The sequence below is a fragment of the Halichoerus grypus genome, chromosome 5 (assembly GCF_964656455.1).
Source record: "Halichoerus grypus chromosome 5, mHalGry1.hap1.1, whole genome shotgun sequence".
NCBI lineage: Eukaryota > Metazoa > Chordata > Mammalia > Carnivora > Phocidae > Halichoerus > Halichoerus grypus.
In genome coordinates, this window is record NC_135716.1 from 44,999,920 (window position 1) to 45,021,420 (window position 21,501).

The 21,501-nt window shown below is 33.9% G+C and overlaps 1 protein-coding gene across 4 annotated transcripts in view; it reads left to right on the forward strand.

Moving 5' to 3' along the window:
- Positions 1-21,501, forward strand: part of NBN (nibrin) — a 42,603-nt gene that overhangs the window by 15,049 nt on the left and 6,053 nt on the right. For all 4 annotated transcript variants that reach the window (XM_036105618.2, XM_078072243.1, XM_078072244.1 and 1 more), the window contains 8 exons: positions 2,029-2,146; positions 3,383-3,573; positions 6,667-6,764; positions 9,635-9,761; positions 11,248-11,511; positions 12,432-12,876; positions 14,697-14,852; positions 17,208-17,321. In XM_036105618.2, coding sequence (XP_035961511.2) covers positions 2,029-2,146; positions 3,383-3,573; positions 6,667-6,764; positions 9,635-9,761; positions 11,248-11,511; positions 12,432-12,876; positions 14,697-14,852; positions 17,208-17,321 — 1,513 coding nt within the window. The remainder of the gene's footprint in view (positions 1-2,028; positions 2,147-3,382; positions 3,574-6,666; positions 6,765-9,634; positions 9,762-11,247; positions 11,512-12,431; positions 12,877-14,696; positions 14,853-17,207; positions 17,322-21,501) is intronic.

A 21,501-nucleotide genomic window follows, 5' to 3' on the forward strand; every position in this document is an offset into this window, starting at 1 on the left:
ATCTTCTTCCATTTCCTAGGTTGCCTTTTAGTTTTGTTGTTTCCTTTGCTGGCAAAAGTTTTTTATCCTGATGAAGTCCCAATAGTTCATTTTTGCTTTTGTTTCCCTTGCCTCTGGAGACGTGTCTAGCAAGAAGTTGCTACAGGATTTTGGCCCATTTTTTAATCAGGTTGTTTGTTTACTTACTGTTGAATTTTGAGAGTTCTTTGTATATTTTGAGTAACAGTCCTTTATCAGATGTGTCTTTTGCAAATATTTTCTTCCACTTTCTGATACATCATCTCATTTTCTTGACATTGTCTTTCACAGAGCAGAAGTTAAAAAATTTTTTTAGACATTTTAAAATTTAATGAAGTCTAGCTTATAATTACTTCTTTCATAGATCATGCCCAGTGTTGTATCTAAAAAGTCACTGCCATAACAAAGGTAATCTAGATTTTCTTCTGTGTTATCTATGTTATCTTCTAGGAGTTTTATAGTTTAGCATTTTACTTTAGGTCTGTGATCCATTTTGAGTTAATTTTTGTGAACACTGTAAGGTCTGCGTCTAGATTCATTTTTTTGTATGTGAATGTCCAGTATCCAGTATCCTCATTTGCTGAAAACACTATCTGAGCTTCATTATACTGCCTTTGTTTCTTTGTTAAAAATCAGTTGGGTATATGGGGCGCCTGGGTGGCTCAGTCGTTAAGCGTCTGTCTTCGGCTCAGGTCATGATCCCAGGATCCTGGGATCGAGTCCCATATCAGGCTCCCTGCTCGGCAGGAAGCCTGCTTCTCCCTCTCCCACTCCCCCTGCTTGTGTTCCTGCTCTCGCTATCTCTCTCTCTGTCAAATAAATAAATAAAAATCTTAAAAAAAAAAAATCAGTCAGGTATATTTATGTTAGTCTATTTCTGGGCTCTCTATTCTCTTTTGTCTATTTTCATAATATCAGACTCTTGATTACTGTAGCTTTGTAGTAAATCTTGAATTTGGATTGTATTAGTACTCCAACTTTGTTCTTCCTTAATATTATGTTGGCTATTCTAGGTCTTTTGCCTCTCATATAAACTTTAAAATCTGTTTGTCAGTATCCACAAAATAACTTGCTGGGGGCTTTATTGGGATTACATTTAATCTATAGGTCAAGTTGGGAAGAACTGACATCTTGATGATATTGAGTTTTCTTATCCATGAGCATTAGTAATTGGTAATTTTTACTTGAAGGTAGAGTTAAGCTGAAAGACTGATCAGCTATAAATTGCTGTAGCAAAAGATTTGATTATAAAGAACGTTGAAACTGAACTGATGTGAGGCTTAATAATTATCTGTTGATTTTCTGTATTTTCTTTTCCTTCATTTTCATGGATAAGATGTTTTATAGCCTTATGTTAAAGAGCTAAAAGATTGTTTATGGTGGGGAGAGAGAATCCCAAGCAGGCTCCATACCCAGTGCGGAGCCTGACGCTCCCACAAACCCAAGATCATGACCTGAGCTGAAATCAAGAGTCAGATGCTTAATGAGCTGAGCTACCCAGGCACCCCAAAAGATTGTGTTTTCTAATCTCACTTTGGAAATTTTATTTAAATTGACAAATATTTTAAGTTTTAAAATTTCCTGGGCTTCTCCAAAGGGATCTCTAAAAACACTTAAAATAGTGGTTCATAGAATTGGATGTGAACATTGTTAACACATATTGGTTCCCAGGAAACACAAGTTGCGAACAGAATTTCATCTTTATGGACAGTGTCTCTGTCAACCTTTTATAATTCGCATAACTTCCTGTATATTAAATCATATTTTAGGATTGTCTACCCTTGGATTATATTTTTTCAGAAAATAGGGAACAGTTATGCAATTCTATATGGCATCTGTCACCATTTTGTCCCAGATAAAACTCTTACTTTTTTAAAAAAATAATGATGAATTAATGATGTTATGAAAATTAAACCTTCCTAGTGTCTAGATAGCCACTCTATTTATAAATTTAACAGTATACATACAGAATAATATATAATTAAAATATTCTTTAAATTTTTTGTACAGCTTTTACCCACCTATTGATGAACCAGCTATTGGAAATAAAAACATTGATCTGTCAGGACGACATGAAAGAAAGCAAATCTTCAAAGGGAAAACGTTTGTATTTCTAAATGCCAAACAGGTAATCTTATGAGCTAAATTTTCTTAAAACATTATAAACTAGGATAAATTATTACTGTTATCAACAGTTATTATATTTTTTTGGAGATTTTGTGTAGAAGTGTGAAATGAAACTATCTAGGCACCAGAACTTGCCTGGTATTCATGTATATGAGATATTTTTTTGACATATGTTAATTGGCCAATAAATTAAGTTTATATAAATATATAAGTGAGGGGTGGGGACAGAAAACTGATTTAAGTCCTTACTTGGTCAGTTAGTAAGTAGATATTGAATGTCTTCTGTGTGCCGAAATGGGGGTTCAAAGAGTTTATGTTGTAGGTGGAAAATGCAAGCAAGCCCACAGTTAGAGCACTGTGAAGTAAGTATGATAAGGAAGTGCAAAGAATGTAACAATTCCAGGGCTGCAGAGATACCTGGTAAACTGGGGATTTTCTGAGTGGAAGCTTGGATTGTCTTCTCAAAAAGTAGAACTAATTCTATTTCAGTTCTACTTTTATTTTACTTCCCTACTATAAATGAATGGATAAAGAAGATGTGGTATATATACAATAATATTACTCAGCCATAAAAAATAATGAAATATTGCCATTTGCAATGACATGGATGGAGCTAGAGTATAATGCTAAGCTAAGTAAGTCATTCGGAGAAAGACAAATACTGTATGATTTCATTCATGTGCGGAATTTAAGAAACAAAACAAATGAGCAAATAGAAGAAAAAGGCAAACCAAGGAACAGATTCTTTTTTTAAGATTTATTTATTTAAAGAATTTTATTTTTTATTATTTTTTTAAGATTTTATTTATTTATTTGAGAGAGAATGAGAGACAGCACAAGAGGGAGGAGGGTCAGAGGGAGAAGCAGACTCCCTGCCGAGCAGGGAGCCTGATGCAGGGCTCGATCCCGGGACCCCAGGATCACGACCTGAGCTGAAGGCAGTTGCTTAACCAACCAAGCCACCCAGGTGCCCCCAAGGAACGGATTCTTAACTGTAGACAACAAATTGATGGTTACCAGAGGGGAGGAGGTGGGGTGATGGGTGAAATAGGTGATAGGGACTAAGGAGTGTACTTGTGATGAGCACTGGATGATAGGGAAGTGTTGAATTACTATATTGTACACCTGAACTAATATAACACTGTTAACTATACTGGAATTAAAATAAATTTAAAAGAACGTACTCAAGGAATTGAAGGTGGCTATTTCATTATATTTTTTCTATTTCTATTTTTAGCATAAAAAGTTAAGTTCAGCAATTGTTTTTGGAGGAGGAGATGCTAGGTTGATAACAGAAGAAAATGAAGAAGAAAGTTTCTTTTCAGTCCCTGGAATTTGTGTTGTTGATGTAGGAATAACAAATTCACAGACTCTAATTCCTGACTCTCAGAAAAAATGGATTCACTCAATTATGGATAAGCTCCAAAGGTACAGAATTATCTTTATTAGTAAAAAAATGAAAAAGAAAGGCAATTTTTTCTGTAACTTTTTTATTGTACCGAATTAACAAGGTAAAGGATATACAAGAATTACATTTTATCGTGTAAACGTTGCTACTGAGATCATATTTGTATGTTTCCTGGTGGTACTTCTGCAAGGTTTTCTTTGAAGAATATTCTTAGGGTTAGAACTGCTGGGTTATAAGTTATGTGAATACTCAACCTCTGGAGGTAGTATCAAATTGTTTGCCACTTCATACTCCCACCCACAGTATGTAAGAGATCAAGTAGATGCACATTGTTTTCAACACTTGGTATTGTTAGACTTTACCATATTTGCTAATTGAATGGATATATAATCCTATCCCGTGATTTTTGTTTCTATTTTTCTCATCACTAGTGATGCTTAACATTTCTTCCGATATTTATTGGACATCTGTTTTTCCTGTTCTGAAATATCTGCTCATGTCTTTTACCCAGTTTTCTAATTGTATTTTTTTATATGGATGTCCCAGTTTTTGAGTGTGTGTGTGTGTTTTAGTTCTATACACTTTTATCACTTGTTGGTACATATATTCACCACCTTAGTCAAGATACAGAACAGTTCCATCACCACAAGGATCCCTCCTGTTCTTTTATAACCACACCCACTTCCCTCCCTACCTTTCCCACCTCCCATTCCATGTCCCCAAATCCTGGAAAACCACTAATTTATTCTCCATTTCTAAAATTTTGTCTTTTAAAAATGTGTTGTATAAATGAAATCATAGCATATACACTTAAGGACTGGTTTTCTCATTCAGCACAATTTCTTGGAGATTCATCTAAGTTGTATCAATTGTTCATCCTTTTTAATTCCTGATCAGTAATGTGTATATATATATATGTATATATATATATGTGTGTGTATATTGCAGTTTTTGAGTCATTCTTACATTTTTCCAATTTTTTTTACAAATAAAACCTCTGTAAACATGCATGTACAAGTTTCTTTGTGAATGTAAGTTTTCATTTCTTTGGGATAGATGCCCAAGAGTGCAATTGCTGGATCATATGGTAATTATATATTTGTGTATTCTTTTTTATTTGTAGAAGTTCTTTCTATTTCTCGATATTAATCCTTTTTTCACTTGTGTATATTGCAAAATCTTTTACCACTTCGTAATTAATGTTTTACTGTGTGCTACATGAAAGTCCTTAATTTTAATATACTAAAAATTAACAACCTTTTCTTTCTTAGCAGTGATTTTTGTATTTTAAGAAATCTCTTTCTATTCATAGATCAAAAAGATATATTCACCTGTATTTTTTACTAATTTGTTGCTAGTGTTTTGATACTTTGTTTTTGAAATTTGCTTTTTATCTATTTGGAATTGATTCTGTTTTATACCAAAGTCCCATATATGCATAGGAGTGTTTTTGGCTTTTCTCTATTCCATTGGTCAAGATGTCCTTGTACCAACACCACATTTACCACATTGTCTTAATTACTGTGACTTTAATTAAGTTCTCATATCTGGTATGGCAAATGTCTCTGCTCTTCTTTAGAAGCATCCTGTCCATTCTTGGCTCTTTGTTTTTCCATATACATTTTAGAATCATCTTTTCAAAAACGCTGTTGGGATTTTGATTAGGAATTCCATTGAATTCACAAATCAATTTGGTGAGAATTAACAACTTTTACAATTTCCCTATAAAGATCTTGAGTACCTTCTATTAGATTTATTCCTAGGTACTACATATTCTGTGGTAGATATTATATGTCTGATAGGTAGAATATAAATAGATAATATTATCTCTTTAAGTACATTTTCTAGTTGTTTATTGCTGGTGTATATAAATTCAGTAGACATTTAGATATTAATCTTATATCCTGCCACCTTGTTAGACTCCCCTTTTATTTCTAATGTATCTATAGTCCTTTTTGTTGTAAAAATCATATTATCTATAAATAATAATGTTTCTATCCTGTTTTTTTAATCCTTATGCTTCTGATGCTTCTCCTTTTTCTCTCTTTCTGTTTTGTACCTACTGGGACGTGTAGAGCAGTGTTGTATAGAGGAAGTATTAGTAGCCACATTTATCTCACTGTTGACTAAAAGGATGTGTTTCCCCATTTAGGATAATGTAATTATCTGTATAACATTATTATTAATTATATATTAAAAATGTTTTTATTTTATGGAGCCAACCTTTCTAACTAATTTATGTAATATATTTACAGTTTCAAAAAAGTAAGATAATAAAACAATTCTGAATTGCCTGACTTATAAGTAGATATATGTGATCACTTGATTATAATACTTTAAAAATATTCATATAGTACTATCATAATTGCACATATAGTTGAGTTCTGTTACATTAACCCAGGACATACAAAAAACAAATGTTAAGCATTTGAAAAATACCTTTTAAACTACTACAACCACTTAAAACATATTTGCAATAAATATTAAAAGGAGTTTTGTAGTTCTTAAAGTCTGAGGTATAGTTTTATATAGCAGTGTTATTAAATTGTCTTTGTTTCATTCACATAATAGAAAACAGAATGTAGGTTCACTATAAGATTCCTTTAAGAAGATTCCTTAATGCATGTAAATTTGGTAAAATGATTTTATTTACTAAACTTAAAATTACAAAACATGTAGATACAGCTTATGATATTTCTTTGTACTTCCTCCCTCCTTCCCTTTCTCCCCTCTTCTGTCTCTCTTTTAAGTTTTATCTCTGGATCCTGGTAATAGATGTGCTTATAAAAATTTATTTTATTGTTTCATCTGGTATTACTGTTCTTATTCTGAAAATTATAGAATTTCAGAAATGGAATTTCTGACTCAGAGCTATCTCCTTTAGGCCTTTATTTTATAGATGAGATGACTGAATTGCTAAAGGTGGTGGGCTTGTCCAATATAACATTGCCCCAGTTGAGTAAGCCAGTACTGCGTGTATTTGAAATTCTCTCCATACCATAAAATTGCGTTATCTCTTTGGGGAAGGAATAAAAAGATTCCACTTGACATCACATTAATAGAAGTTGTTAGTTTTAATATATTATCATGCTTAAACTATTTTATTCTCATAGGCAGGGGCTTAGACCTATTCCTGAAGCAGAAATTGGACTGGCGGTCATTTTCATGACTACAGAGAATTACTGTGATCCTCAAGGCCAGCCCAGTACAGGTAATTAAAGCATTATTTTATTGGTTCTTTAGCAACTTTATGTGTAACTTGGTGATGGGCTGTATGCACATTACTTTGTACTTGTTAGGGATGACCATTTTCACCATCTCCTAAAACTCATCTGTTTACCATTTCATTTATTTATTTGATAAATATTTGTGGCTGCCATGTACTACTGGGTACTGCTTCTAAAGAAGTGCTGAAGATACACTTGGTGAATAAAGTAAAACATTTTTAGGTATCTGTTACTGTGAACTTTATATTCTAAAGGTCAGGCTTCAAACAGTTAACAGGCAAACAGACGTATCTGATGAGTTCAGTTAAAGTCAAGCACCAAGAAAAAGCTAAAACAAGACCTGAAATTCTCCTTGTGCAGCTTCTGCTCAGGAGGTCTGCTGCCATCCGTTCTCACAGCCACTGCCCCACTTCTTGAACTTTCCATTGTCTTCCTTTCGTGAGGGCTGTTATAATTGCGCCCAGTAATGGTCCTGCCTCCATACTCATCTCTACAGTTAACATTTCACTTTGCCAGTAGAATCACCTTTTCTTAAAACTTTTTACTAGCTCGTTATTTATAAAATAAAACCCTAAGCCCTTCGTCTAGAGTTCTGAGCCCTCAACAGTTTAGCATTTCTCCTCCCATCCTCTTTTTTTTTTAATACATCTCGCTACAGTTTATATGTGCCATATTATTTATAATTTCCACACTCCTCGATCTTGCTCATCATGGTCCCTGTTCCAACACTGCTTTGCAAAATTTGACTCATTTGGCAGATGTTCACCTCCTTCATGAAGTTTTTCTAAGTTGTTTTCTCTCCCATAACTCTCCTCCAAGTCAGAATTGTTCTGTTTTCTATTCCCCAGTAACTTTCTTTTGCATTCTAGCTAGACTTTCTTCCTACTTTGAAATATAACCAGTTGTTTCCATGCCTTTTCAGTCACTAAATTGGTTATAAGCTCTAATTAATTTTGGATTCCCTGACAGCACCAAGCACAGTACTTGTTTGTACTAGGTATGAATATTTGCTTAATTGAACTAAATTATTGGCACACAGGATTATCTTTGCCAGTGTGGAGCAACAAAGTTTTATCATCCACTGTTGGAAATGTGTTCATGGCCAAAAGGGCCTTAGAGATCATCTAATCTGTCTTTCTATTAAAAGGTAAGCGAGCTTGTAAGGCTGAGAACAGTTAAGATTCCATAAATAATTCATGGCCAAGCCAATCCTAAAATTTGGGTTTTCTGAACACTTAGACCAGTACCTTTTCTGTTGTATCATTTCATACAGAAACAGAGTCATAAGGAGTAAAAATCAACATTTTAATTAGTAGTGTTACTTCTTGCACATACTCATAGGTGGGTCTGTGTAGACTCCAAGTCCTAGACATCTGACTTACAAACAATTTTAGAATACAACCCTTTGGGAGGGAATAGAATAAATGCATGTGTCTCTCCCTCCCTTTCCCCCCTCCTTATTTTCTTCCATTCATATTTGTTTATTTATGAATTCAGCAAGCATTTATTGAACATCTGTTATATACCTGTACTTATTCTAAATACTTGGAATAAAGAGGTGAGCAAATCAAAGCCCTACCCCTGCAGTATTTTTAGCAAGGAGAACATTGTAAATCTTTTGTTGACAAACATCCCTTATTCTGGATCATTAGATTCAACTTATAGTTTCTTTTAGTGATAATATAAGCATTTGTAATTACTATTTTTTGCAAACTTCTGTGCAAGCTGAAATGAATTCTAGGGATATGTGTGTTTAAGGAAATGACAGTGAGCTTCTATGGGGTCATATAAGGGAAGTGGCAGAATTTGGAATCAGTAATAAACATTTACTAAGCACATCCTATGTCATGAGGACCTAACAAGTGATGATTTAGCTTAGATACTTGGTAGATGTCAACGTTTTAAAATTTTCAGTTAATGATTTAATTCCATTAACTTATTTATATCTATAATGTCCCAAACATTGCTCAGGGACTGCAGATTTAGAAGTGAACAACAGCCAGTTCCTATTCTCAAGGAGATTCTAAGTCTAATAAGGGAACGTAACAAGTAAACAAGTATAGTGTAAAGTGATGATGATGATAACAGCTAATATTTGCATTGTACTTATGTGTTCCAAGCATTTTTCTAAGTGCTATCCATGTATCAGTTCATTTTGTCCTCAAAACAAAATGGTCCTGATTTAATGGATGAGGAAACTAAGGCACAGAGAGGTTAAATAACACATACAGCTAATGATTAGTGTGTTAAAAGTTAGCAGAGTGATGTAAAGGGTGGTATGGAAGCTGAAATGAAGGATACCTCATTCAATGTGGGAGGTTCAAGGAATGTATGCCAGAAGAGTGACACTTGAATTAAGTTGCTATTCTAGTAAATTAAAAGATGAAGTAATCATGGTTTTCTGGAGTGGCCACAAAATTTATGCCTAAAGCTATTTATGTCTTCTTTTCAAATAGTATTCCTTCAGAAGGTGAAACTCACATTAATTTTGATTTATGTCAGCAGTAGAGTTGATTTTCTGCGGGGAAGAAATGCAATTTTTTTGTCTCCTAATTTAAACCATAAATTGAATTATAACTTAAGTGTTGATTTTATTTTTAAATTGGTAATACTTCACAGAAGATTTGATGTAGCTTTAAAATGATTTGATTTAGATGAGCCCATTACAGATGCCAGCAGGTTGCTTTTAGGCTATTTCATTAAATGTTTGTTGGTTCCACTGAGTGAAGATAACTGTGTTCTATGTTGCCTACTTGATTCCCTCAGCATGGCATAGTCTAGCCATTTTAAGTGACAAAATGTCCATCTTGTGTCTAGCAGTTGTCATTCTTCCCTTCACTTGTGTGATTTACAGCATTGAAGATGACTCCAGGGCCAAGCCTTTCCCAAGGCTTATCATTCAATGAAAAGCTAATGCCAAGTGCCCCCGTGAATACCACCACATATGTAGCTGACACGGAATCAGAGCAAGCAGATACATGGTAAAGCTTCATTGTTGACAAACTATTGTTATTCTATCAATAAATTAATAGTATATTCAAGAAGTAAAGTCGTGTCTTTATCAGATTAACTCTTAGGAGATAAAGCATGGGAGAATGGGATGCCAGGGAAAATAATATATTAGGTTAAGGATTAGTAAACTTTCCATAAAAGACCAGTAAATATTTTTGGCTTTGTGAGTCATTGATCTCTGTCCCAGCTACTCAACTTTGCCATTGTAGCATGAAAGCAGCCATAGACAACATGTAAATGAATGTGTGTGGCTTTGTTCCAATAAAACTTAATTTATGAAAACAAGTGGCAAGCCAGATTTGGCCTGTAAGCCATAGTTTGCTAACCCCCATCTTATGGTAAAGTTTTTTTGTTGTTCCTTACAAATGTACATGGAAAACTGTAAAGAATTACATTACTTTATTTGTGACTGTTGAAACAAGTTCGAAATAAATTTGTACTATAATGTTTCCTTTATCTGAATATTATTTTAACTTTGGAGATACTTTCTGTGTGTCTACCTGGCTATCTAAATAATTAATATCTTTATAAAGATAGTTTTCTAGTGGTTCTCTATTTGAAGAGGTTTTTTGTTGTTCTTTGGGGGGGGGTTTTGAGCAAGGGTAGGTCATTTGTATTCTGTGGTATTTTTCATTTAAGAGAGTGTATTGTATTTTAAATAATACATAATGAATTACTGATATTGAAAAATACTTGTGATATCACCATATTAGATTATATTTAAATTTTTAATACATCCTTTTTTTTTATACTGAGGCTAGATGTAAGTTTTTAAAGAAACTATTAATGTTTTGAAAGTCATGTGTATGACCACTTTACTTGTTTTTTGTGCAATAAGAATATTAAAGGCAGTTTATTTAACCATACATTGTGAAACTGTGTGTGTGTGTGTGTTTTAAATATTTTTCTGGTAGTATAGAGTTATACTGTATTCTAGGGGCTGCCATCTGGCTGAAATGTAACCATATCAGTTCATCTGAATCTAAATTCATCTCATTTAGATCTAAATGGGATCTAAATATGTCATTATGATGCTGGAATTATAGGAGATTGTTCTTTTTGTGATTTTCCTTTTTTAATTAATTTTTTGCCTGAAAATAATTCTAAAATTTTAAACAAAGCAAAAATTATCTAAGATTATCACCTACTTTAATTTATAATAGAATACTAGGTTTATATTCCATGTGTGTATGACAGTTTTTTATAGTAAGAGTATGCTAGACATTGTGTGCTATAGGGAATGAAGAAGAGAAAGTTATCATTTGTCTTTAGGGAACTTTGATGAAAAAGGAGCAACTTTTTTGGGATAGTGAAATATATTCCCTTAATTATTGTCTAAAGATAATTATGTTCTAAAGCTGTATCACATTAGTACTATTTAGAAGACTTTTTTTTTCTAGATAAAAATTGCTATAAATCTGATTGTTTATGTTGTATTCTTTTCTTTTGTTACAGTATGGATTTTAGTGAAAAACCTAAAGAAATCAAAATCTCCAGAGTGGAACAAAAATTCAGAATGCCTTCACAAGAAACATCCACTGTGAAGGAACCCCCCAAAATAAGCTCTAATGATAAAAATGCAGTATCAAATACTCTGGAAAGGATGAAAATCCCAACCTATCAGCTTTCACCAACTAAATTCTCAGGTGTAAATAAAAGTAGAGATCAGCCTTCTCAGAAGCTGCAGACCAGCTCCATCAAAAACTACTTTAAAAAAAGGTATATTTTTAAATAATACCTCTCTGTGTCTCTGAAAAATATTAATAGAATGGCATTTAGTCTGTGTTCTGCTTGAATATGCTTCTGTAGAAAACTGACCCTTTGACCTCATTCCCTCTCAAAAATGTCCGTATCTCCTTCTTCACTAAGGTCATTATGGATAGATTCTCCCTCATCCCTTTTTTTTGTGGGTACCTTAAGCTTATCTGTTGTTTCACTTTGCTGCACTCCTTTTGAAGAAGTCTGTCCAGTACCCTGATAGTAGATTAGTATTATTAAAATACCACCTTGACTATTCCAGTTTAACATGAATTTGGTAAACTTACAGGAAGCAGAGATCCATATTTTTATGTTGTCTGTGGACCTTAGTGCAATTTAAATGAATAAAGTACTTATCCAGTACTTAATGAATGAAACAGTATTGTACAGAAAACTCTTAGTCATATATTCACATATTATTTGCAATTTATAGTCTGTACTGTATTCTGGATTTAGCCACTCTGACTTATTATCTTGAATCTAGCTCTCACTAACCCATCAGGTTTTATTCCCAAGGTAATTTTTCCCTTCCTACAAGTTCCCTACATTGTAAAGTAAGCTATTGTTCCTGGCAACAAGTGCTTTGTATTTTTATATCTTTCTACCTTTTCCTCTACATTGACTTATCAGCTACTGCTGCCTTAGCAGAGAAGATAAACCTCTCCCTATTGTTTTAGCCATTGGTTGACAGTCCTACGAAAACAGTGTCCATATGAATTGTGCTTTTTTTCAGATGTCCCATTTTTTTTATTTCCAGTGATATTAATTAATAAAATTAAGAATGTTGTGAATTAAATGGAATGAATATTGCCAAACCAAAAAATTACTTAGCTGTGTTCATTTTCTGTTTTTGCTTTCTTCTCTCCTTTTTTAAATCTAAGGGAAAGAGATGACGAAAATCAAGAAATTTCTTCACCCAAATCAGCAAGAGTAGAAATGTCTTGTTCTCTTTTGGAACAAACACAACCTTCTACACCCTCAGTATGGAAAAATAAGGAGGAGCATCTATCTCAGAATAAGCCTGTGGAAAAGAAACCAGATAATTTACTTACAGATAGAGATTTAAAATCCACTGTGAAAAATTTTGCCAGTGAATCTCTTTCTACAGAAAAACTAAGATCAGAAAAAAGAAAAGAAACTGATGACTTAGCCATAGAAGATGAAGTATTAGATCAGTTATTCAAGAACACAAAACCAGAGTTAGAAATTGGAGTGAAAGTTCAAAAACAAGAGGAAGATGTCAATGTTAGAAAAAGGCCAAGATTGGATATAGAAACAAATGGCACTTTTAATGATGAAGCAATATTGGAAAGTAACAGAATATCTGTAAGTAACATTTTTTAATGAGAAGTACTACAAATAGAAACTTAGAATGTTAAAAAGAAACTTGTGATAGTATAAGCATTCACTCTGTTTCCTTGAGGAAAAAGTTAGTATCTTCAAAACCCGGTATTAAGTATAAGAATTTGTTGGTTGATAAGGTAAATATTAAAAATACAGTGTTTCTCTGATAGTATATAATAAATGACAGCAAATAAAACTGTTATTCATGATTATTTTAATAGATTTCCAGGCTGTACTATTCCTATACTACTATATCAGACCTTTAGCCTTGATGATAGGTAGAGGAGATGACTTAATAGAGGAAACAGACACAGAAAAATGAAGAAAGTTAGTAAACTACTAAATAAATTTTTAGATAAAATAGTTATAACATCACTAAGGATTTTTATTTTCATTTTGATCTTTAATATCCTATCCTACTTTCCTGAATGTTGATAATTTGTCTTACCACTTCAGATTATTTCCAATTATATGTGTAAGTAAGTTGTCTACAATGTGTAGAATAGTTAGAGGTCATTAGGTGAGAGCACTGACCACATGAAGTTAAAAGGTAATATTCTGATCTTTCATATAGGACCGTTAGCTCCAATCTCACTCATGGGTTGTGGTCATCCCTTCCTATAAATGGCTACTGCACAAGGATAGGACTAAGTAAAAGGATAAGGATTAAGTGATTGGAAGGTACAGTGACTCAGTAGGTATTTGTTGAGAACCTAGTGTGTATCAAGCACTATAAATCTATAACTACTGTTGAAAAAACAAAGTATATGTCCTGTTTAGTCAAAATATTGGCATCTTCATATGAAGGAGAGAATCCTCATTATTTCTTTTGAGTGAATCCTAAATGCCCTTCTGTGGACCAGCTGTGTCAGAATTAGCTGGTGAGCTTTTTTAAAAGTAGGGATACCAAGACCAAAACCCCAGAAGATCGTGATGGAATACATCCAGTTTTTTTTCCCAAAAAAAGTTTCCTCATTTTATGAGTTAAGAATTCCTTTTGCTGTCTTTAAAAATTCTAAAATCAGGTGCCTGGGTGGCTCAGTCGTTAAGCGTCTGCTTTCAGCTCCCGTCATGGTCCCAGGGTGCTGGGATCGAGCCCCGCATCGAGCCCTGCATCGGGCTCCCTGCTCAGCAGGAAGACTGCTTCTCCCTCTCACACTCCTCCTGCTTGTGACCCCTCTCTCACTGTCTCTCTGTCAAATAAATAAATAAAATCTTAAAAAAAAAAAAAAGAATCTTATCCAGCAACAGGACAGAATCTTCAGGCTGATTTAATAACAATTAACCTGCGATTAAAAAGTGGCTTTCAGTTAATGAGGTAGCATATCCAGAATTAATAATTTTTTGGAGGTGTCAAAATAATAAAATTACTGAAAATCCAAGAAAGCTTAAATATATTAGATGAGAACTTGTAGGACAGATTGTTGTAATAATGTTAGTTATGGTTTTAATGAAAAGAAGTAGACAATACTGAGATTTCTTGCTAAGAAAATATATACAAGAAGATAAATTATTAATTGAGATATTTATTAGAATAAACTACTAAATTAAAATGCTATATGCTTTTAGTCTTCTGGCATAGATGTTATAAATGTTTCTAAGGTTGTGGAGTATTTGAGTAATTTTCTCGTTTGAAGTAGATATGATTTGATTCCAAATGCAAAGTTTGGGTGCCAGAAATAAACCTTTTTTTACAGTTTTTTTCAGGTATTTGAACTTTTTTCTATAGCTTCCCAAATGACAAGTAATTTTCTTTTTCCTTATTTTTTTCTGCTTATGTATCCATCTTAACCCCATTTAAGATCAAAGATGAACTTCAGGAGGATGATGATATGCTTCCAAGGAAGGTGTTACTAACTGAATTTAGATCACTGATGGTTAGTAACTCTGCCTCCAGAAATGCATCCTGTGTAAATAGTGATTATGGTCAACTAAAGAATTTCAAGAAATTCAAAAAGGTATGGTATTCCTTTAACTAAAATATCACAAGAGGGCAGTGTTTGAAATGTTTTTAGAAATACCACTGATGCTAAATAGTAAAAGCCATTCATACTGAAAACTGATGTTATTTTTTCTGCTTAAAACAGTTAAAATTACTCTAGGAAGGACATGAACTGACAGGTAATGAATATATGAATAAATGTATGATGAATATATAATGAATACTTGGAAACAAACTTCTTTAAGACTGAATTCCTTAAAGGGTGCTGTTTACCCTCATCTTCTCCACCTTGAGTGGCAGGCTTTGGGTTATATTGATAGGGTCTTTTACCTCTAATAATCATCTATGTCTACCTGAAGGGATTCTTTAGCTCAGGACTTTATGAAGGTAACAGATTTGTGGAAAATAGCTGAGCACATTAAATAATGAAAAGTAGGCACTTTACTATTACATGTATATATAAAAAATATAAATATGTACCCTGAATAATATCATCAGACCTGAGTTTCTTCTCCTCTAGGAACTGGTAAGATGTTTAATTCATCAGTATGGTTAAAAGAATATTTCTGATCTAGTCTGTGTTCTTTTGTTGTCTTTTCTGGAATATTTGCTTCTTATTCCATGTCTGTTACTGACTGCCACCTTTTGCTTAAACATTTAATCAGAATACAGGTGATTTCTGTGGAAGACTCCTTTTCACTAGAATATGATATGTATGATTCTTGCTATACTATGAGGTGTTGTAGCTTTTTCTCTCTAATGTGAGCTACTATTAACATTTGTCAGTTAATTCTTTGCCTACTATGACAATGTGTAAAAGGTTCTAAACTCCATTTCTTGTACTTAGATGGAAATATCTCCCACTTAGATGGTACCCACTTTCTCCTTTCCATCCCATAGGTGTGGCTCATGAATACCACAGGATCATTCTTAACTGTATGGTTACTTCATGTTCAGTATCATGTTAACAATCTCATTGTTAAATCAAAATTCAAAAGACATTGTATTTTTTTGTTATTAATGAAGTTACCAAAGATTAAAGTAGTAATACTCAGTGTTGACCCAGGCATGGTGAAGTATAGAGTAGTACAAACTTCAGGAAAGTAGTTTGGAAAAATTTTAAACTCTTAAAAATATTAATATCTTTGACTATGGAATTTTTTTGAGACTGTAAAAGAAATTCAAACCAAAATTTGTATAGCAGGATGATTTAACTAGATTGGCTCTAATGAAAGAATTTGTGTTTTTCTTTTTATGCCCAAATCCAATGACATGGCTCTATTTGTGCTTTTTAAAATAGTGTTTAATGATGAAAACTATTTTAGAATTCCCTTTCTGGGGCACCTGGGTAGCTCAGTTGGTTAAGTGTCTACCTTCCACTCAGGTCATGATTCCAAGGGTCCTGGGATCTAGCCTCACACTGGGCTCCCTCTGTCCCTCTCCCTGCTTGTGTGTGGGTGTGCTCGCTCTCTCTCTCTAATAAATAAATTTAACTTAAGTTAAAAATCTTAAAATAAAATTCCCTCTCCACTTCATATATTGAAATTTTGAAGGTATGTCCCATAGATATTAAGGATTTATTATTTCCTAAATACAGTATTAGCAGTGTTCTTCATTTGCATTTTCACAATATTTTTAACACCTCTTTATTTAAAATAAGCCATTAAATTTTAATTAAAAATATAAATTGTTGCCATCTCCAACATCTTTTGCTAGAGATCTATAAATTAGAAAGTTTTGAAGATGTAAATTTGCATGAGTACTAGACAAGGCTTAAACTTTGAAATCTTTAGAACAAAATATACTTTATAGTCTCTATATTCACCTTAAGTCGCTTTTAACTGCTAAATGATGAGCTAAGGCCGTTTTTCAATAAAAATTCCCAATTAAGAATCTTAATTAAATTCTTGGTACATAAATCCCAGTGACATCTAAATCTGGGTATAGCAATAACCAAAAAAAATAGGGCAAAAACATGGGTCTAGCATAGTTAACTTCTCTCTCACTCACTTTCATTTGTAGGATATAAACATATTTGGCACTTACATTATACATGATTTATACTGTGCTTTCTTATTAAACTTTTTAAAAAATAATGGTTTTGAGGGTGCCTGGGTGGCTTAGTTGGTTAGGCGTCTGACTCTTGATTTCAACTCAGGCCATGATCTGAGGGTTGTGAGATTGAGCTCTGCGTCGGATTCTGCCTTGGTGGCAATTCTGCTTGAGATTCTCTCTCTCCCTCTCCCCCTGCGACCCCCCCACCCCTTGTTCACACACACTTTCTCTCAAAAAAAAAAAAAAAAAAAAGAAAAAAATGAGATGGTCTTAATTTGTTAATGCATTTAACCTTACTATTTTTACTATATAACAGGTCACATTTCTTGGAGCAGGAAAACTTCCACATATCATTGGAGGATCAGATCTAATAGCTCATCGTGCTCAGAAGAATACAGAATTAGAAGAATGGTTAAGGCAGGAAATGGAGGTTAGTAGGGAGTGAGGCCTGGTAATTTGCTTGGTTTACATTTTGGTCCCTCATGGTTTCCTTAGAGCAAATTCTTAAAACCAAACGTTAAGATAATTGACCTAAGGTCATTCATTCAGGAAGATTCCTAAGTTATAGAGCATTAAGATTAATTTGTACCTTTCCATAATGCTTCTTTAAGAGACTTTTAGACTTATTAGTTAAAAAAACAAATGAATTGGGGCGCCTGGGTGGCTCAGTTGTTAAGCATCTGCCTTCGGCTCAGTCATGATCCCAGGGTCCTGGGATCGAGCCCCGCATCGGGCTCCCTGCTCAGCGGGAAGCCTGCTTCTCCCTCTCCCACTCCCCCTGTTTGTGTTCCCTCTCTCGCTGTGTCTCTCTCTGTCAAATAAATAAAATCTTTAAAAAACAAAAAACAAATGAATTAAGTTTATATCCTAATGTAAAGGGGAGAAAAGAGACTTAACCTACAAAAATGTAAAAGAAAGCTAAAGGATAACAATTAAAATTAGAAGGTTGTACAGTCATATGGGTGTTATTGCAAATAATACCAGTTACATAATATATGAATGTACTGGGTTTTCCAGATCTGGAAATTATCTTTCAGTGGTTCTGAAAATTTCTCAGTCATTATTTTATTGAGTTATTACCTCTTTTCCTGTTCTCTTATATCTTTTTTCCCCTATGTTTAACGTTTTAAAGAACTGCCATACTGTTTTCCAAAGTAACTGCACCATTTTACATTCCCACGGATAGTGCAGAAGAGGTCCAGTTTCTCCATATATCCTCTCCAACACTTGTTATTCTCTTGTTTTTGATAATGGGCATCTAACTGGTCTGAACGTTACTGTGGTTTTGATTTACACTTTCCTAACGATTAGTGAGGTCATGCATCTTCTCATGTGCTTGTTGGCCATTTGTATATCTTTTTTGGAGAAATATCTATTCAAAAATCTCTTCCCATTATTACTCAGATTGTTTATTTTTTGTTGTTGAATTAGAGGTGTTCTTTATGTAGTCTGGATAATAGTCCCTTATCAGATGTATGATTTGCACATTTTTTCTCCCTTTCTCTGGGTTGCCTTTCACTCTGTTGTTTGTGTATTTTGATGCACAGAAATTTAAAATTTTGATGTAGTTCAGTTTATCAGTTTTGTTGTTGATACCTATGCTTTTGGCATCATATCCAAAAAATCTGCCTGATCCAGTGTCAGAAAGTTTTTCCCTTTTTTCTTCTAAGAATTTTATAGTTTTAGCTCTTACATTTAGATCTTGAATTGATTTTGAGTTAATTTTCATAGGTGTTATAGGGTTAGAGTTTGACTTCATTCTCTGTGGTATACTTTTATACTTTGGTTTAATGATGCATGAGCACACCATCTTGAAGGTGAGGGAGGGAGTCTTAAGTCAGTTATACTATTGACAACTGCTTGCTGTGGGAAACTCGCCTTAATGCTTCCTCCCATGGGCAGTTGTTACTGATCTCATTTTTCCCCAGTCTTTCTGTGTAGTTCAAATTCTTAAGCTTTCTGTTATGAGAACTTTTCAAACATATACAAAATAAAGGGAGCGTGAAACAAACCCAAAACACAGCTTCAACAAATACCAGTATTTGCACATCTTGCTTCATCTCTTCTCTTTCCCAACTTTTTTTTTTTTCCCCTGGAGTATTTTAAAGCAAATCCCAGTCATTTTATCATTTCATTTATATTTATATGTTCAAACATATACAGATTTCTGATCAAATATGTGTTATGCCAGAGTGTGCTTTTCTATGTACTTTCACAGTAGGATACTTACATAATCAGTTCATATTGTTTTAAATCCTAGATTAGGACCAGCAGCATAATTTTGACACTTGAAATTGCTTTAGAGTTTTATAATTTTGCATACTTTATGGCATGTCTTTGATCATATCTATAAGTAATATGTTGCCTAAGTCTCAGGAAACCAAACCTCACTTATAACATTGTTCTTCTGGGAAGATGTGAACTGCTTTACAGCTCTCTGTTAGACTGTGATTTTCAAGAATTCATTGTTTACACGTATCAACTATATGTATTTATATACTCTGTAATGAGAACTCACAGGTAAGATTATGAAAATATGCTTCTCTTTTTTTTACTTCCTTCCTGGGTATTTTGAGTCTAGTGGATATTATGTAAAACAACCATATACCTGATTCATAATTCTTTCTACCCCTTACTTATTTTTAACTGGAGAATTTAATAAAATTCAATAAAGTGGCAACTTTTTGCTCTAGAGGAAGTTACTGGATGGAAGTTAAGATTTCAGAAACACGTGACTATTGAATTGAGAGATAACCAGAGGTCTCTTGCAAGGTTAGACAGTTTTCTTCTTAGCCTTTATATTGCCTGATTATCTAGTGCTCCTGGAACCCAAAGGTGGGCTCCAGATAGGTCCTCTTAGCATGCTATTTGAAGTAGGGCCATTTGGTAATTCCGGGTAGGGATATTATCTCTTTCTTAAACTCCAATTTGACAGAAGTCAAATTTCACTTTCTTCTCTAATTTTCTTTTTTTTTTTTTTTTTTTTTTTTAAAGATTTTTTATTTATTTATTTGACAGAGAGAGACACAGCGAGAGAGGGAACACAAGCAGGGGGAGTGGGAGAGGGAGAAGCAGGCTTCCCGCTGAGCAGGGAGCCCGATGTGGGGCTCGATCCCAGGACCCTGGGATCATGACCAGAGCCGAAGGCAGACGCTTAACCATCTGAGCCACCCAGGCGCCCCTCTATCTTATTTTCTATATATTTTATCTCTTTTTTTCTCTGGATTGTATTTTTTGGCAACTTCTCCAGATTATCTTCCAGTCTGGTCCTTTTCCTTTCCACTCCGTCTGGTTGGTATTCCCACCTATCCACTGAGTTTTCATTCAGCCTCTTGTATTTTTTCATTTCTGGTTGTCTGTTTCATTCAGCTCTAGGTCTTATTGTTCCCTGCTGATATTTTTAAGCTCTTCTTGTATTCTTTGCCTAAAGTGTTTGTTGATATGTTTCTGCTACTCTTCTCTTATGGAGCCTGTTTCCAAGTATATATTTTGTGATAGTTGAATGTGAACTGCTCATTTTCCTTGGAATTTGATCTGTGGGAATTCCTTGAGTCCTAAGTTCAAGTTTATTTCCTCTAGAAAAGATTTGTTTGTGTTTGCCAGTCTTGTTCTACCAATATGAGACCCACTTTAGCCTCCACTTGTGATTTTTTTGGATCGCCTAGGTAGTTAATACGTATTTGGACTAGAAGCCTGAGTGAAGGCCAGCTTGTCACAAACTCAAAAGAGTTTTTTTTTTTCCTTCACCCTGTGTTAGGGTTGAGAGGCAGGCAAGTTTCTTTCTTGCCGCCTTTTTGTGTTGTACAGTTTATTCCACTTTCTCTCTTTAATGCTGGAGTCTTTTCTTAGATTCCCCATCTTTGATTTTCTTTCATGTTGCTCATCCCCCATACAGGCATCAAAGCAGAGCCCAGTTTTTTTATGCTTTGCAGAAACCCACAGGGCAAGGCAAAAGCTGATCATGGTACTTGTTAACTTCTCAGGGTTTTTATTTTGCTTCATTGTGGGTTAATGTAGTCTTCAGCAATTTGTGTTTAAAAATGCTTTTTAATCAAAAAATTGTTAGGAAGGTTGCCAAAAAGTAGGGTTGGTAAGGTCACTCAGGATATTTAGTGTCAAAAAATGAAAGAATGGAAGTCACATCCTTTCCTCCTTTCTTTTTTAAAGAATAAATGGCCTTATTTAAAATGTGCATTTCAAAGGATTGTGGTACTACACAAGAGAATGACGAAGTTAAAATCCTGAAGTCCAGGAATTACCCATTTAAATATGAAGTGAATTATTCCAGATATCTCTTTATTGAAGAGGAGTAATTGCCAGAGACAGAGTGGGAAGAGAGAGCGAGAGATTGATAGAAGGAAGTAAAGCTGAAAGCATTGCTGAATTTTTGCAAATATTTCTTCTTTTAAGGTGTTTTATTTACTGAGTTCCCTCTAAGACCAAGGGTGATATATATGACCAAAAAAAACCCAAAACAAAACAAAACTACTGTCAGGTTAGAATCAGTATTTGTTTCATACTGCCTATTTTGATTTTAGATATGTTTTTTGGATCCCTGCTGTAAACGGTGAGGAAATTATTTGTACTTCCTCTGTTCCCCTGCCCCCACC